This window comes from Morus notabilis, unplaced genomic scaffold, assembly GCF_000414095.1.
Source record: "Morus notabilis unplaced genomic scaffold, ASM41409v2 Scaffold2025, whole genome shotgun sequence".
Lineage (NCBI taxonomy): Eukaryota > Viridiplantae > Streptophyta > Magnoliopsida > Rosales > Moraceae > Morus > Morus notabilis.
The window spans coordinates 86449-103199 of record NW_010356728.1 but is presented as its reverse complement, the minus strand read 5'-3'; the positions used below and the strand labels follow the sequence as shown (position 1 = coordinate 103199).

Genomic DNA, 16751 nt, shown 5'->3' with positions numbered 1-16751 from the left:
GTTTTTTCTCTTCTTCTTTTTTTTTTTTATGCTCCATTCTTTTATATATATATAATTATGTTATATTCTTGTTATGTTCATCAACTTTTTGCTTATATGCTCCATGTTCTTTGGTTACAAATTGTATGTTTTAGTATCCGATTATGTATTGAATATCTCTCTCTCATTTTTTTTCCTCCTATTATAGGTAATCATGAACTTAAATGGGTGCCTCAAAGAAACTCTGTAAGATCGTAGAAGCCAAATGCTGCAGCAAAATGTGTACTTTAGGAGTTATTTTTGTCTTTTTCTCCTTAAAACTCCTAAGAAAATTTTTTTTTTTTTTTTTTTGGCTTTAAATCATTGAATTTAAGAGGCAAAAGAGAATAATGACATTCTTGTAAATAAGTGTAAAAAGAATGACTTATTATTAAGTTATTTTATTTTAAAAAAAAAATAAAAATGACACGTGTTAAAAATTTAAATTAGAATTTATAATAGAATCTGTATTTAACATTTCTTTAAATAAGAAGAAAGTAGAGATGAGAAAAGAACAAGAGGGTTTTATACCTAGTTCTAGTATGTAGAATTGCCGCGAAGATCGAGTATGCTGAAGCTCGTACGCAAGTGAAAATTAGAAAGGTAAATTCTACCTCTGAACACCAGCAATAATCAATAATTGTTGTAACTTGTAAGAGAAGAGGATGAGAATAGTTTTTGTTTTGTTTTGTTTTGTTTTTTTGTTTTTGTTTTTATTGATAGATGAGATGAGTTCTATATAGTAGGCTACTGAAAAGTAATCCGTCACCATACATGGCAATGCTAAAACTTTAGCTCGCCTTGTTTGCGATTTACAATCATATTTCTGGTAAACTTCAAGATTTGCAATTATAATTCATGTAAATTAAGTGCCATATTTTTTTATAAAAAAAAAATTAAAAGTACCGAGTACAGAATTAAGTTCCTAATCATGTATTAGTGTTCTATTGAGAAAGGAAGCTGGGCCTGTGCCATCAAGATCCACAATGTGTCTAATGGGCCACGACATCCATTAATCAATTTTATAGAAGGTAAAAATACGGTAGAAAATAGGCAAATATAAGAAGTTTAAGAAAATATATAAGTTAATTTTTAGTTATATAAATTAATAGGTCATAATTTGTTAAGTTATGGTTCATAATTAGATAAATTATGGATAAACTTGTTAAGTTATGGTTCATAACCAGACAAGTTATGGACAAAAACCGTGAATTATGAATAATAACTTGTCAAGTTATGGTTCATAACTAAACAACTTACGGATATATTAGTGTTCTATTGAGAAAGGAAGCTGGGCCTGTGCCATCAAGATCCATAATGTGTCTAATGAGCCACGACATCCATTAATCAATTTTATAGAAGGTAAAAATACGGAAATGGTAGAAAATAGGTAAATATAAGAAGTTTAAGAAAATATATAGGCTAATTTTTAGTTATATAAATTAATAGGTCATAATTTGTCAAGTTATGGTTCATAACTAGATAAATTATGGATAAATTTGTTAAGTTATGGTTCATAACCAGACAAGTTATGGACAAAAACCGTGAATTATAGATAATAACTTGTCAAGTTATAGTTCATAACCAAACAACTTATGGATAAAACAGTAATTTGACTTATTTATTAACTTATGTAAACTATTAACCTATTAATTTTAATTCATCTCAAGTCTTGAATATTGAAGAAAATGAAATTCAACTCAAAATAATAACAATAATAATTACATTACGTTTTTCAATTGATTTAAAGAAATTTTTACTAAAGAGTTGTTCTTTATAACTACTGTTACGGATTATTGTTTTAATTGTTAGACTATTTCAGTGGTTTAATATATAAATGAAGCAATTTTGAATCCGCATTGTAAATTTTTTGATGTGAAACACTTATAACAGATTATTGAAAAACCTAATCCATTGTTAAAGAGCACATATGTTATGACTATTGTTGAAGTTTTATTTATTTCAAGGTAGGCTCCGACTGAAAGTCAACCCTTTTTTTTATTTTTTATCTTTTGTGTGTGTAAGAAAACTGTAGTGGCGTTTCTACAGGGAAAGTGTTCTCCTTTTTACCGACTCTAATAAAATTTGATCGAGCAAAGAGAAATAACAAGAAAAAAAGAAAAAAAAAGAAGAGTTTTTCTATGATCTTTCTACTGGTACAATATGATTTATACCGTTAAATAATTAAATCACATCAAATCAAATAAAATATATGGAACTGAAAATTTCTCATACAAATGTCAGAATATTTCATTTTTTCTAATCTTTACATAAAAACTCAAAAAAAAAAAAGAGAGACAGAAACATGGCAATTGTGAAGCGACTCATCTTCGCCAATGGGATTGCACCAGAGGCTCCTTCTATTGGCGCTTTTCTCTTTCGGTCGTTTTTTTTAAAAAAAAATGCAAATGTCTAATTACCCCTCGAGTTCGTTTTTCTCTGTTTCTCTCTGTCTTGGTCTACGATTTGCGAAGCAAAAGTTCCCTTTTTTTAAAAAAAAAAAAAAAAAAAAAGGGCCAAATGGATCGAAAAAAACGTCACTTCTCGCCGTGAAGAGGACGCGTGGTGGGATATTCAGAGAATCACTCCTCGCGCTTTATGACACATCACTTCAATTACCAACATACTTCGAGCTTCTAGCGAATCTCGCCTCTGCTTCTTTCAATGGTTTATATTCTTCTTTTTGTTCTTCTTCTTCTTCTTCATAATTTGCTAATTTCGTGATTGAATCCTTATTGTACGGCGTCGTTTCGTTTCTTTCCTTTTCCTGTTCGGATTGATTTCTTTCGATTCTTTGATCCCCGAGACGAAAGGTACCTTTTTGGTTCTCTTGGATGGATGATAGACTTTAATCTGAGTAGAATTTTCTTCTATTTCAAGAAAAGAGAGAAAAAAAAAGTTGGATTTACTCAAATTGTTATTTCGTTTGTGGTCAATTTCGCTTTTACTGCCCTTGTAAGAATCGCGTATATACGTTTGAAATGTTAGACTCTTCCCCCCCTCTCCTTGCGTGAAACAGAGGAGAGAATCTTATAAGCAGGAACTCTATTTTGTGTACCCCATCCCATGATATTATGAACTTTAATAGGGATTTCTTTTTCTTTAGTTAAAGTTGCTAAGGAAATGGTGCATTTTAGTTATTTCCACATGATTTCCGTTTTTAGTTATTTCTTTGTATTATGATATATCTGGGGCTCTCTGGCTTGATATTGAACCTTGATCTTTCCTCATTCTGTTGTTATATTCACCCCTTTTTCTTTTTTATTTTCGTTCTTGTTTTTAAACCAGGAGATGCTAATATTCTACACGTGCTTACGTCAATTATTTAAATCAAACATAGCGTAGATATTAGTGAACAATGAAAAGCAAAGGACCAGCGAGGTGCATGTGTTTGAAAACTAAGGGTTTAGTTCTCATTTTGAGGACTACCCTTTTGCTGTAATTGAGTTTTCTCCCTCTTTGTAATTTTTTAAGATGTGATATTGAATGCAGAAGCAGAGAAGCTCATTGTCTAGGCAAACTTCTGCTCCAATGCCGGAGTACAACGGTGCTGAATATGTTCCTTTAGGGGAGGGATCTTCTCCCAAGTTAGAAAGAATTCATAAGGTATCGGTTGTACCTCTTGTATTCTTGATCTTCTATGAGGTCTCAGGAGGGCCATTTGGGGTTGAGGACAGTGTCCAGGCTGCTGGTCCCCTTTTAGCCCTTCTTGGTTTTCTGGTTTTCGCGGTTATATGGAGCATTCCTGAGGCCTTGATCACTGCCGAGATGGCGACGATGTTCCCCGAAAACGGAGGATATGTAGTTTGGGTTTCATCAGCTTTGGGGTCCTATTGGGGCTTCCAACAAGGTTGGATGAAATGGCTAAGTGGGGTCATTGACAATGCTCTATACCCAGTTCTTTTCTTGGACTATCTCAAATCAGCAATTCCTGTGTTGGAGAGTGGTCTCTATAGAATAATTGCAATTCTGTTATTGACTGCTGTTTTCACTTACTTGAACTATAGGGGCTTGACCATTGTGGGTTGGGTTGCTATTTTGCTGGGGGTATTTTCGCTTCTTCCTTTCGTATTCATGGGATTCGTTGCGATTCCCAAACTAAAGCCTTCGAGATGGCTTGTGGTAGATCTTCAGAATGTGAACTGGGCATTGTACTTGAACGTTTTGTTCTGGAATCTAAACTACTGGGATTCCATTAGTACTCTGGCTGGTGAGGTAGAGAATCCGAGTAGAACGCTTCCGAAAGCTCTCTTTTACGCTCTTATCTTGGTTGTATTGGGATACATTTTCCCCCTTCTGATAGGAACAGGTGCTGTTCCAGTTCATCGTGAACTGTGGTCCGATGGTTATTTCTCAGAGATCGCGAAAATGCTTGGTGGAGTGTGGTTAAGATTTTGGGTCCAAGCAGCATCCGCTTTGTCAAACATGGGGATGTTCGTAGCGGAGATGAGTAGTGACGCGTATCAGCTTCAGGGAATGGCGTGCCGTGGGATGCTTCCTGCATTTTTCGGCAAGAAGTCTCGGCACGGGACTCCTCTCATGGGAATTCTATTTTCTGCCTCCGGTGTGATTTTACTCTCCTGGTTGAGTTTCCAGGAGATAGTGGCTGCAGAGAACTATTTGTACTGTTTTGGGATGATTATGGAGTTCATAGCATTTGTGAAGTTGAGAATGAAATATCCAGCTGCATCTAGGCCTTATAAGATACCTGTAGGCACAGCTGGTGCAATTTTGCTTTGTATTCCTCCAACCCTTTTGATACTCGTGGTTTTAGCTCTTGCTTCTTCAAAGGTCATGGTGATAAGCATCTTGGCAGTGATAATTGGGCTAGTTATGCAACCTTGTCTAAAGTACTCTGAGAAGAAGAGATGGTTGAGGTTCTCCGTGGAGTCTGACCTTCCAGATATCCTTTCTGCAGATCACCAGTGCAATGAACCATGAATATTGGTAAACAGTCGTTAAAAAAAATGAAAAAATGAAAAAAAAAAAATGCTAGCTTGTTTCTTTCTTTTTCCTTTTTTGCCCTTTAATTTTCTACTCCTGCCTGCAGATGGAAAGAGTTGAATTTCATTCACAGTCACATGTGGTTTGGAAGTGAGCTGCAAGGAGTATGCAAACCGCATAGAGGTTGCACAAGAGATGATGGAGGATATCAGCTTCAAGAAATACCAATTAGAGAAATGATGTAATGCACTAATGCCTGCCTTGAGCTACAAGAAATGTTCTAGCGGTTGTCTTGAGAAGCTTTATAGTGTAATTGCTCATTCACTGAGTTGCAATGAATGAAAGAAAACCCATGTTTTACCTTTTTGTGGTTTTCACTATTGTCTATTTACTTCTTGCAATGCTGATGTTTTTTTGACTAGCTGGTTTGTGCATATTATTTTTCATCTTCAGTTCGCGTGCTATGAGCTAGTTTATTACCAAAAACGAGGTCCTTTGTTTTTTCATTTTGGGACAAAGTAAAATCAGAAGAGTAAGGAGACTAGGACCATAGAGACACTCAAAGTGAGAGATTCCGGCAATAACAGATGAAGGATAATAGGCCGAAAGTGAGTTAATAATGGGGATTTGCGATGGTAACGGTGAGAAAAAAATATTAGATTATCTTCACTTGTGTGTCCGAATTTTGGAGTCAATCTTATTTTGTCTCTTAAATTTTAAAAGCTCTCAACTTGCATCTCAAATTATGAATTAGTCTCATTTAATTAGTTCAAATTGTGAATTAGTTTCACTTAATCCGTTCTAGACCATAAGGCTGTACTTGAGTTCATGTCTTTTTATCGGCTTTTAATAAAAATTCTAACAAAAAAGGTTAAATAGGACTATTCAAAATTTGAAGGTAAAAGTCAATTTTTGAAATTCAAGAATACAACATGAATGATGTGAAACTTCAAGTTACGAGTGAGAATAATTTGAAATTATTTTATGGTATACATTTATTAGATTATAAGTTGGGAGTTTCTTTAGTAGGTCTCTAAAAGATAAATTATTGAAAATTTCTGATTTTTAACCATCAAATCTGGTTAAATCCATATTTAATTAAAAAAATACGGAAAACATATAATTTTTAGCATATATCTAATAGTTGAAAAATGAGAATTACTAATGTCTCGTTCAATTCGTAGATTTGAGTTTTTAATTCGAGTTGAGATGTAATTTTATGTGAAAATTTTTTACTGTAATAAAAAAATTAAAATAGATGTGATTTTATGAGAATTTTTAATTATAATAAAATTAAAATAAAAAATTTAAATTAATGAAATAAAGAATGCCTAAAAAACTCGCTTATAATTAAGTAAATCCGAAGGTTTTATTTTACACACAACTTTGGTGAAACTTTAGAACATGTGGCAGCACTACCTACTGCAGAACATGTGGCCTTTGTTTGGGTGGGTGATGTTTGAATTTTTAATTTAAATTGACATATAATTTTATCTAAAATTTTTTTATTATAATAAAATAATTAAACATATTTATTTATAAAATTTTTTTACTGTAATAAAATTTAAAATGAACGGCATCTACGTAATAAAGTTTACAGTACATGCGTAATGAGACTGATTTTTCTTTCTTTTCCTTTTCGAAAGGACAATCAGCTTCTGCACTAAAGACTCCGACTGTTTCTTTTTTTTTTCTTTTTTGTTTTTTTTTTGTTTTGCGAGTATAACTGTATCAGTACTCGTTTTATATCACTTCCAGACTCTTGAGGAAAACGTAATGAAGTGACGCTTTTGATTCTCGGAGTGCTACTCCAAGGTTGCGACGTCACTTCTCTAGTGCTTCTTAGATCCTGAAACTCTCCAAAAATGGCCGCAACATTATCTCATCAGTACCACCACTGCCACAATTCCATATCAGCGATAAAACTTTCGGAGAAACGGCTAACCGATTCCAAGCCCAGAACTTCGATACCGATTCCAAGTTGTAGAAGAAAACCAAAGAACTCAATCGAAAATCGCCGAGATTCGTCGCTCAGACGGGCTATTCGGAATCATGTCGATTCTGGGCAAATGAGGGAAGCGCTTGAAATCTTCGAGAAAATGGATTGTTCCGAGACGTATGTTTGGAATCTTATGATTAGAGGGTTTACGGATAATGGGTTGTTTTTCGAGGCCATTAATTTTTATCGCAGAATGGAGAACCAAGGAATTCAAGCGGATAACTTTACCTACCTATTTGTGATCAAGGCTTGTGGTGCTTCGTTGTCGTTTTTCGAAGGACAAAAGGTCCATGGAAAGTTGTTTAAGGTTGGGTTGAATTCAGATGTTTGTGTCTGTAACTCGCTTGTTTCTATGTATGGGAAGTCTGGTTTTATCAAGCTTGCAGGCGAGCTGTTTGATGAAATGCCTGTGAGAGATCTCGTATCTTGGAATTCCTTGGTTGGTGCATATGTGGCTGTTGGGGATGGTAGAAACTCGTTAGCTTGTTTGTTGGACATGCAAGCATTTGGAATGACGCCTGATCGGGTCAGCATGATTAGCGCGCTGAAAGCTTGTTCCATAGAGTGTTTTATCCGAAGCGGGAAAGAAGTTCATTGCCAAGTTCTTAAATGTGGGTTTGAATTGGATCTCATGGTTCAGACTTCGCTTCTTGACATGTATAGCAAGTGTGGTAGGGTGGATTATGCGGAGAGATTGTTTCGAGAGATTTCTCAGAAAACTATTGTGGTTTGGAACGCGATGATGGGAGGGTTTGTTCTGAATTCGCAGCCTCAAAAGTCATTTGCTTGCTTGAAAAAGATGCAAGAAGATGATAACTTGAGCCCTGATGCTATTTCAATCATAAACTTCCTCCCCTCATGTGCCCAGTTTGGAGCCTTCTTGGATGGTAAATCTTCTCACGGATATGCCATTAGAAAAGGGTTTCTCCCTCATGTTGTGTTGGAAACTTCTTTGATTGATTTATATGGTGCCTTTGGAAAACCAAAATTGGCGGAATATATATTTGGTCAAATGGAAGAAAAAAGCCTGGTAACTTGGAGTTCCATGATTTCTGCTTACGTACAAAATGAACAGAATGAGGAAGCATTAAACCTATTTCTAGAACTCTTGATAAAGCCTCTACAACCAGATGCTATTACATTGGCAAGCGTCCTACCCGCATACTCTGAAGTGGCCACGCTTAAGGAGGGGAAGCAAATTCATGGTTATATATCAAAATCAGAACACCGCTCAAATACGTATATCTTGAATTCACTTGTCTACATGTATGCAAAGTGCGGCGAACCAGAGACTGCTCGAGCAATTTTTGACCGCATATTGTTTAGGGACGTGAGTTCATGGAACACTATTATTATGGCTTATGCCATTCACGGTTTTGGAAGAAAATCAATCGAATTGTTCTCCATGATGAGAGACGAGGGCATCAGACCCAATTACATCACATTTGTTTCCTTGTTAACATCTTGCAGCACATCTGGCATGGTCGACGAGGCGTGGAGATTCTATAACTCAATGAAGAGGGACTACAACATTGTTCCCGGGATAGAGCATTATGGCTGTATCCTTGATCTTATCGGTCGAACAGGCAATCTTGACCGAGCCAAGAATTTTATTGAAGAAATGCCATTGACACCCACAGGCCGAATCTGGGGATCATTACTAACGGCTAGTAGAAACCATAGAAATATTGAGCTCGCCGAACATGCTGCGGAACACATTTTTGCTTTGGAACATGATAATACAGGGTGTTACGTTTTGCTTTCGAATTTGTATGCCGAAGCTGAAAGGTGGGCAGATGTGGAGCGGATAAAATCACTAATGAAACAAAGGGGAATCAAGAAAACTGTTGGATGGAGCTTGGTTGAGAGTACTACATCAAGTAAGCCTTACAAGTTCATCAATCAAGATAAATCACACGTTCAAACAAACATTATCTATGATGTCTTGAGCATACTCTTGAGGAAGATAGGGGAAGAGAAAAGTGTCCATGGAATGATCAAGTTAAAGCCACAAGATTTGAAGAACAACAGAGCATATTCCGCAGAGAATCACAGTGTGAGATTGGCAATCTGTTTTGGCTTGATCTCCACAAAAGTTGGAAAACCTGTTCTTGTGAGGAAAAACACAAGAATTTGCAAAGATTGCCATAGTGTTGCAAAGAAGATTTCGGAGATTACCAAGAGAGAGATAGTAGTAGGGGACTCTAAAGTTTTCCACCATTTTAGAGATGGGAATTGCTCATGCGGTGATTATTGGTGACTGTTGGTAATTAAAAAAAGAAAAAAGGTTGGTGAATTTAACACGTAATCTGATCAGATTTGCATGTTGTTCAAACATCTTTATCAAGAAGATTATGTAGATATCAGACGTCATTTTGTCACAACAGCAATTAGATATATCAATTTAAATAGTGAATGTATCTAGCAAAAAAAATTCCATAAATGTATCTTATTCATGGAAATGACAAAAACGTTTGGATTTTGGATAATCTCTCTTTGTGGATAATATCCTACGCATAGAGCCCATAAATGAGTTGGCTCTTACGCCTTAATTTCATAGCATTTAATCATTAGAACATGCATCTTCACACCGACACAACACAACTACCCCACCACGAACGAGCCAATCTCCACATTTGCAAAACTTGAATACCCAAAATAATAAAAATAAAATAAAAACCTATATAATTCAAAGCACGATGTTGAAAGAATTACTACTACCCACCGAATTATAATAGGATAGCACATTGCACGCTACAAGTTTACCTTGATAGTGTGACATGACTCGTAAAATAAAATCCTTGTGTCTAACCACGACTGTATCCTTGTATCTAACCACGACTGTTTAGTTATGCATGGCTTGTTCTTTTGAGTGAAAAATTTAAAAAAATGCCGCTCGAGTTACAACTTTATTCGAGTTCATGTTCTTTTAAGTTTAAACTCGAGTTTAAGATTAAAATTCAAGTTCAAGTTTCTCCTTCAACTCGAGTTCAGAAACTCAAACTCAAATTAATAAATAATATTTTTTCTATTCTTAAAAATGCTATAACTTTTTCGTTTTAATTCTGATTGAGATGATTTTTTTTTCTATGCATTAACAACGAAAAGACGAATAAAACTCGACTCATATACCCTATTAAAATTTTTCATCAGCATTGAGTTTTTATTAAAATACTATCTAAATACAAATTTAAGTTTTGACTCACTCAAACACAAACTCAAAAAGATTTTTATCTCAAACCATAACTCAAATGTACACAACCAAACACAAACTCAAGTTACAAGTTCAACTCAAGTTATAACTCAAATTTAACTCAAGAATTATACTCAAATTAAACTCTAAAAGGAAAAAATTTGTCACAATGTGACAAATAACGACATGACATGTGTCCTTGCAAGTCCGAGGATCGACAAACCAACAAGGACCAAGATCAAGGGGTGGAGTTCTCCTGATCGATTAAGACGACATTATCAAATATCTCTTACTTATTTATTCAGACTAAAATAATGATTAAATTATTAAATTGACGTTTAATTCATAAATTTAAAATTATTTTTAAATTATATATATTTTTTTATAAAAAAAATATTATAATAAATTACGAATTATAATTTAAATAATCACACTAATCCTCCAACAAACATCTCACAAATATATCTCAATTGAAACATATCTCAATAGTCAACCTTGAACTCGGCGAGGGTCAGATTGAGATTACTGTGATACGTGTCAAGAGGTCAAGCTCGTTCACTTGTAGTACAACATGTGTTGATAATTATAAAAAGGTGATTGAGAAATATCGAGATATTTTCTGAACTGAGAAAATTCTTGAATATTTTCCTAGAACTCTAGACAAATAAAAAACGGCATGAGGAATCTTTTTAGTTAAATCATTAGCCTGAAAATAGAACATTTGTCTCGGCATTTAATTCATCCTTTTACCACCTTATTAATACTTTGCTATTTTTCCTCTCAAAGATTGGTTACATGTTTAGACTGTTGGAGTGCCCTCTCTGCAGATAAACCTCCGGTAGGATTGATGTTTATAAATCCACTCCGACACTTAAAATTTACAATTTTTCTACCAAAATAAGTTTTCTGCAAGTGGTTATATTTCTATTTATAATTTCAGTGGTCAAATTTATAATAGCCTTTTTTCTATAAAGAAATTTAAAATAAATTGAGATTCCGTTTTTTTACCATTCAGATTGAAATTTCTAACTCGAGTCCAGCAATAATGTGATCACTGTTTATTTACTCCAATCAAATCAAAATACAGTTGCCCATTTTTATTTACAAATCATCCAATCATCTCAAAAAATTCATGAGAGAGAATCTTCTATTTACAGAGAAGTGCTATCAACCAGTCAAAACCCGAACTTCCAAAAATGCCCCTCGTCTATCCTTCTCTCAGTCAACTTTCTCGTCGTCTTCGTCTTCCTCATCATCATAATCTTCCTCCTCCTCCTCCTCCTCCTCCTCCTCCGCACTATCTCTTATTTTTCTTCTATCCAATACCAATTCCCCAAACACCTCCTTCACCATCCGCGAAACGACGTCGCAGAGCCACCCGAAGCAGCCATACTCGCCGCCGCAACCGCACAAGCACGTCTCCTTGAGCCTCCCGAGGAATCCTCCTCTGTCGCCGAACGACGTCGTCGGAGTGGACATCGGCTGGAGATACGCCATGGCCGCGTGCTTCACCAACGGATTCCTGATCGGAATCTCGTGCCAGCTCGACGACGGCGTTGGCGACATCGCCGTCCCCGCCGCCTGCAGAAGGTCCTTCAAGCTCGTGTACTCGGTGGAGGAGGAGGCGGACTGCTCGATCATCATTTCGATGTCTGGAATCTGAATTCGCGCCGAGTGGAATCCGTTCTGAGACGAAGGCCTCGGAGACTGAGAATCGGATTTCGGCAGCGGAAAATCCTTGCTCCGATCCTTAAATACGGCGGCTTCCATGGAAGTGGATTTGAGAAGCTAATTTCCTTGATTTTCTCTGAAGGACGAACATGGGAGATTTTCTCGGAGAAAGAGAGAGACAAAGAGGAAGAGCAAAAATGGATTTTTTTATTTATAATGGATGTAGAAATTAGTTTCTTGAGTGTTTGTAAATTGTAAACAAAGGGAGGAATTTTTTTTTTACGTATATTTATTTATCAGAAATTTTTATTTTGGCACTATTATCTTATATATATAAATAAATTATTTTGGAATAATGTCCATCAAAATGATATGAGAATTTTGCAGTGAAATGAAACACGCGGAAAAAAAAAGATTTTAGTTGTTTATTTCTGATCATATTTATAGAATTTATTATTTATAATTATAAATGATACGGATATAATAATTCAATTTTGTAATATTGTGGTTTTGATTTGATAATCATGTACATATAAGGCAATGGCATTTAGCTGTATTGGTTTAGACTTCTCTTTTTTGAAGGATGGCTTTGCTGTCTAATAATAAACATGTCTTATTATGCACTGTACGGCATTAAAAAAAATTTATTTGACTTGCATTTCCTTTTTTAAATGAAAGTTAAATTTGAAAGTCATCAGACGGATTGCCTAAAAGGAACCATCAGTTTATAAATAACAAAATAAGGGCTTGCACCCGAATGAGTAATATAAGATGATTATAGTTATTGAGGATATAATTTACTTATGTTGCAAGTAATTTTTATCAAGTATATATATATTTTTAAATGAATTTAGACTTTGTCTAACTCATTTTCTTCGTTTGCCATTTGACAATATATAGAATCATATAAATTTTAGTGTTATGAAGTGAATCCTCAATTACTAATTATTTCATATTACGATTGATTAAACTACTAGTTTTAGTTTGGTTGTGATATAACACCATGCCTTGATAGGAAATAACATTAAAAGAAAAAATAAGGAAGAAGTACGGTTAGTGGCGAGATAAAGTTAAAGAATTTACTATAATCCCACACCGAAAGGTCAAAGATCTCGACATCAAGGAATATATAAAGGTTGACTTATTCAAAGCAAGCGCCTTTTTTTTTTAAAGAGAGAGAAAGAAAGAAGCTAATTATGTTTTGCTAACAGTCAGATGGGAGAGTATTGCATGATTATTCCTTATACTAGTTCGAATTATAATTTAAATTTTTTTAATAATATTTTTTTTCATAAAAATTTAAATTTAATTTTTTTAATATAATATTTTTTTCACATAAGTTTATTTTTTAACTCAAATGTTTAATTAAAATGAGTGAAAAAAATGAGGTGTTAGTTCTTTTATAAATGTCACGGAGGTCCTAACATTACTCCGAGATTTTGGCAGCCAATGGCTCTGAGTCTTGACAAAACGATGCAAATGGAAGGACCATTGCAAAACATTCAAAATTGAGTGCAAGCCATTGGTCGTTTGGTCACTACACCGGATTCACATTGGGGACAATATATTTTCCTCATGTTGTTGCTTGAAAATTCTTTTTGTCTCATATATATATATATATATGCATAATTGAGGCCCCATCTCAAATTTGTCCAGCCATTCCAAACGTATAGCAAACGCTTTTTTATATGACTATTGTTGTGTATGTTGACGTAAGGACAGAGAAAAAATTTATTTCACATATTAATTTTATGTGCCATTTTCTAGGCTACTAACATTAACAGTCGATAGTGTGTTGGGATTGATTGGTTGGTGAGGCACATGCAGGCTAAATAAATAAACTTGGCTTAGTGTTATGTTTGTCATATTCCCTAATTACTAGTTGCCACAACCCATAAGCTGTAATCTACCAACCAACTCACAATAACAACAATCAAGAAGTCCACGTGGCACTCACCCATTAGAGAAGCAAGAACAAAATAATAATAATAATCTCTTGAATTTTTTTTTAGGGATAAACTTCTCTCTATTCTCCTAGTTGAACCGGACATTACAACGCTTCTAGTCTATATAGCATCGCTGTCCCATTTGGCCTTTTTCTTCACAACCCAACCAAGTAAATAATAAACATGTATAAAAAGAAACATCACAAAGCTCTTTGTTTCAACACCTAGAGAAATTATTAGCACCAAAAATGGAAGCCGCTCAAACCAACAACCAAAGAGGCTCATCAAGAAAAAATCCTACACTCGAGTCCCTCTTTGCTCGTGATTCCGTTTCAGAGAACGAGAAAATCCTCTCTCTAATCTCTCACTGCATAATCATCTTCACATGCACCGATCCATCCGAATCGCCTTCTCAACAAGAGCTCAAACGCCAGAACCTTATTGACCTCTTGTCCATCATAAAAGCCTCAAAAAAGCCTCTTCATGATCAAGTTATATCACCTCTAATGGCGATGATTTCCGCGAATATTTTCCGTCCACTTCCTCCTCCTTCCAAACCTTCCTCATCGATCACCGCGGACTTGGACTTATTCCCTGACAATGAAGAAAACCCCATTTCAAAGCTCTCAAGAATGTGGTCACATCTTCAACTAGTCTACGAAATCCTCTTGAGACTAGTCATAAACACCGACACGAGAAAACTTGGTCCTTACATTGATCACCCCTTCCTTGTGAGCCTCCTCTCGCTTTTCCAATCGGAGGACCCCCGAGAGCTAGAGAGCTTGAAGAACGTCTACCACCGGATATATTCCCGCTTCACCCTCCACCGATCCTTCATGAGGAAGGCGATGAACGACGTGTTCTTGAACTACGTTTTTGAGACCGAAAGGCATAGCGGGGTCAGGGAGTTGCTCGAGATATGGGGAAGCATAATAAATGGCTTCACTGTGCCACTAAAAGAGGAGCACAAGTTGTTCCTCATGAGAGTGCTTATTCCTCTACACAAGACCAAGGGAATGCAGGGTTACCACAGGCAGTTGGCGTATTGTGTGTCTCAGTTTGTGCACAAGGAGCCTGTGCTTGGTGGGGTTGTTGTGAGAGGGATTTTGAAGTATTGGCCTGTCACCAATTGCCAAAAGGAGGTTTTGCTTATTGGGGAATTGGAGGAGCTTGTGGAAATTATAGACACTGATCAGTATAGGAAGTTAGCCCTGCCTTTGTGTACTCAGATTACAAGGTGCTTCAATAGTTGGAACGCTCAGGTAAACTCTTTTAACAATTACATTGTCCCAAAAGCTACGGAAAAACAACCTACTGGTATAACATATTTTTCAACGTCAAATTACATAAGAATCATATCAGATTGAAAAAAATGATAACTTAATAGAACTTGATAAAGTTGACCGTCAAAAACTATATTCTACCATCGGGTATTTTTCATACCTACCAAAGAATTATCCCATTTCTATTATGTTAAAGCTGTATTCTTTTTTTCTGTTTTGAGGTCTTCTGTTGTGTTACTTGGAGTATCCCTTTTTTATTTAACTAAAAAAATGAGAGAAAAATAAGTTTTGTAATCTGATAGTAAACAATAGACATGTCAGCTTAACAATCGAATTAGAGTCGGGAAATTATTACAAAATCACCTACAAAACCCTTCCCCAAGTTCATTTGAAGTCCTCCTAGAGGTGACTAAGGGAAACACTACTTGATAAAACCTACTAAATATTTTTTATAGGTTGTCCGAATAGAAAGTTCACATAGCTCAATGGTCTTGCACTTCTTAGCAAACTAACTGCTTTTAAACTTATTGCCCAAAAAGCCAATACTTCTAAAACACCCTTCTTTTTTTCTTTTCCTTATTTTTCCCCCCTTTCTCAATTAGTCTCTCCTATAACTCTTAAAATAGCAGATAATAATAATGGCTGTATTGTCTTGGATTGTAGGTAGCTGAGAGGGCCCTCTATGTTTGGAACAACGAACACTTTGTGAAAATGGCATCAATGGCAATGGAAGAAGTGTTTCCAATTGTAGTGGAGGGAATGGAGAGGAACCTCAAGTGGCACTGGAGCAAGAGCGTTCGCCAACTGACCGAAAACGTGAAGGTGATGTTTATAGAAATGGATCAAATTTTGTACTCCAAATGCCTTGAAGAGATTAAACGCCGAGAATCCACGGCTCGCCAAGCTGAGATCAAGAGGAAGGAGAAATGGGACAGAATAGAAATGGCAGCGGCCAAGAACCATCGCTTCGTACAACAAAAACAACCACCTTATATTTTTGTGTCTCACTGATAGGAACAATGCTTGTTTTAGCAACCAATTTTTGGCAACAAAATATAGTTATCCCTCATGTGAAACCAACAAAGCACCAAATGCCACAAGCCACCATATGTATCTATGTATGTATATATACGTGATACATGTATAGGTGTAAGTGTGTATATGATGCACGTATTGTATTATATGGTATATAAGAATGATTAGCCACTAGTCGCAAGAGACATAAGTTACCAACGATCATGGCGTTCCGATTGTTCTTTTGATAAGGTAATAAAGAATGTAACGACAAAATAAAATGTCATATTACAAGAAGAAAAAAGCCTTTTGTCTTTGATTTTTTTTTCTTTTTTGTTTTTTTGATAATAATTTTTTGTCCTGAAGTTGCTCAAGGGTTGATTTTTTTTCTATGAAGATCAAGAAAAACAAGGTCAATCAACTAACTTGTTGCCGGCCACTATTTACGGTCGTTAGAACTTAAGGATTATGCAACTTTATGGGTTGGTTGGAGTCGTTTTGAATTGCGCAAAAGAGATATTTATAGACACAATAGGGACAAATTTCTTTTATTATTATTTTTATTTAGGGGAATAAGTTATAACCGAATTAAATTCAATATTAGGCTCGCTCTTCTAAAAACTGAATAATGCCGAAGTTCTATAGCAATAGCATACAACTCACTTAAAAAAAAATTATGTCAT

General features: G+C 35.3%; 4 protein-coding genes across 5 annotated transcripts; 3 read left to right on the top strand and 1 right to left on the bottom strand.

Moving 5' to 3' along the window:
• Nucleotides 1-2304: 2304 nt before the first annotated feature.
• LOC21389516 (probable polyamine transporter At1g31830) lies at nucleotides 2305-4959 on the top strand. 2 transcript variants are annotated; one of them, XM_010088538.2, is made up of 2 exons: nucleotides 2305-2685; nucleotides 3511-4959. In XM_010088538.2, exons 1-2 carry the CDS (start codon nucleotides 2683-2685, stop codon nucleotides 4957-4959), a joined length of 1452 nt encoding a protein of 483 aa, XP_010086840.2. In that variant the 5' UTR covers nucleotides 2305-2682. The 2 variants fall into 2 exon arrangements, with proteins under 2 accessions (XP_010086840.2, XP_024033070.1); XM_024177302.1 differs by having other exon boundaries at nucleotides 2305-2831.
• A 1724-nt stretch (nucleotides 4960-6683) lies between these two features.
• Nucleotides 6684-9257, top strand: LOC21389515 (pentatricopeptide repeat-containing protein At4g35130, chloroplastic). Its single transcript, XM_010088537.2, has one exon. The coding sequence runs from the start codon at nucleotides 6828-6830 to the stop codon at nucleotides 9219-9221; it is 2394 nt and encodes a 797-aa protein (XP_010086839.1). The 5' UTR covers nucleotides 6684-6827; the 3' UTR covers nucleotides 9222-9257.
• A 1939-nt stretch (nucleotides 9258-11196) lies between these two features.
• Nucleotides 11197-16065, top strand: LOC21389513 (serine/threonine protein phosphatase 2A 57 kDa regulatory subunit B' alpha isoform). Its single transcript, XM_010088535.2, has 3 exons — nucleotides 11197-11414; nucleotides 14100-15033; nucleotides 15718-16065. Exons 1-3 carry the CDS (start codon nucleotides 11287-11289, stop codon nucleotides 16063-16065), a joined length of 1410 nt encoding a protein of 469 aa, XP_010086837.2. The 5' UTR covers nucleotides 11197-11286.
• Nucleotides 11354-12135, bottom strand: LOC21389514. Its single transcript, XM_010088536.2, has one exon. The coding sequence runs from the start codon at nucleotides 11922-11924 to the stop codon at nucleotides 11373-11375; it is 552 nt and encodes a 183-aa protein (XP_010086838.1). The 5' UTR covers nucleotides 11925-12135; the 3' UTR covers nucleotides 11354-11372.
• Nucleotides 16066-16751: the final 686 nt, after the last annotated feature.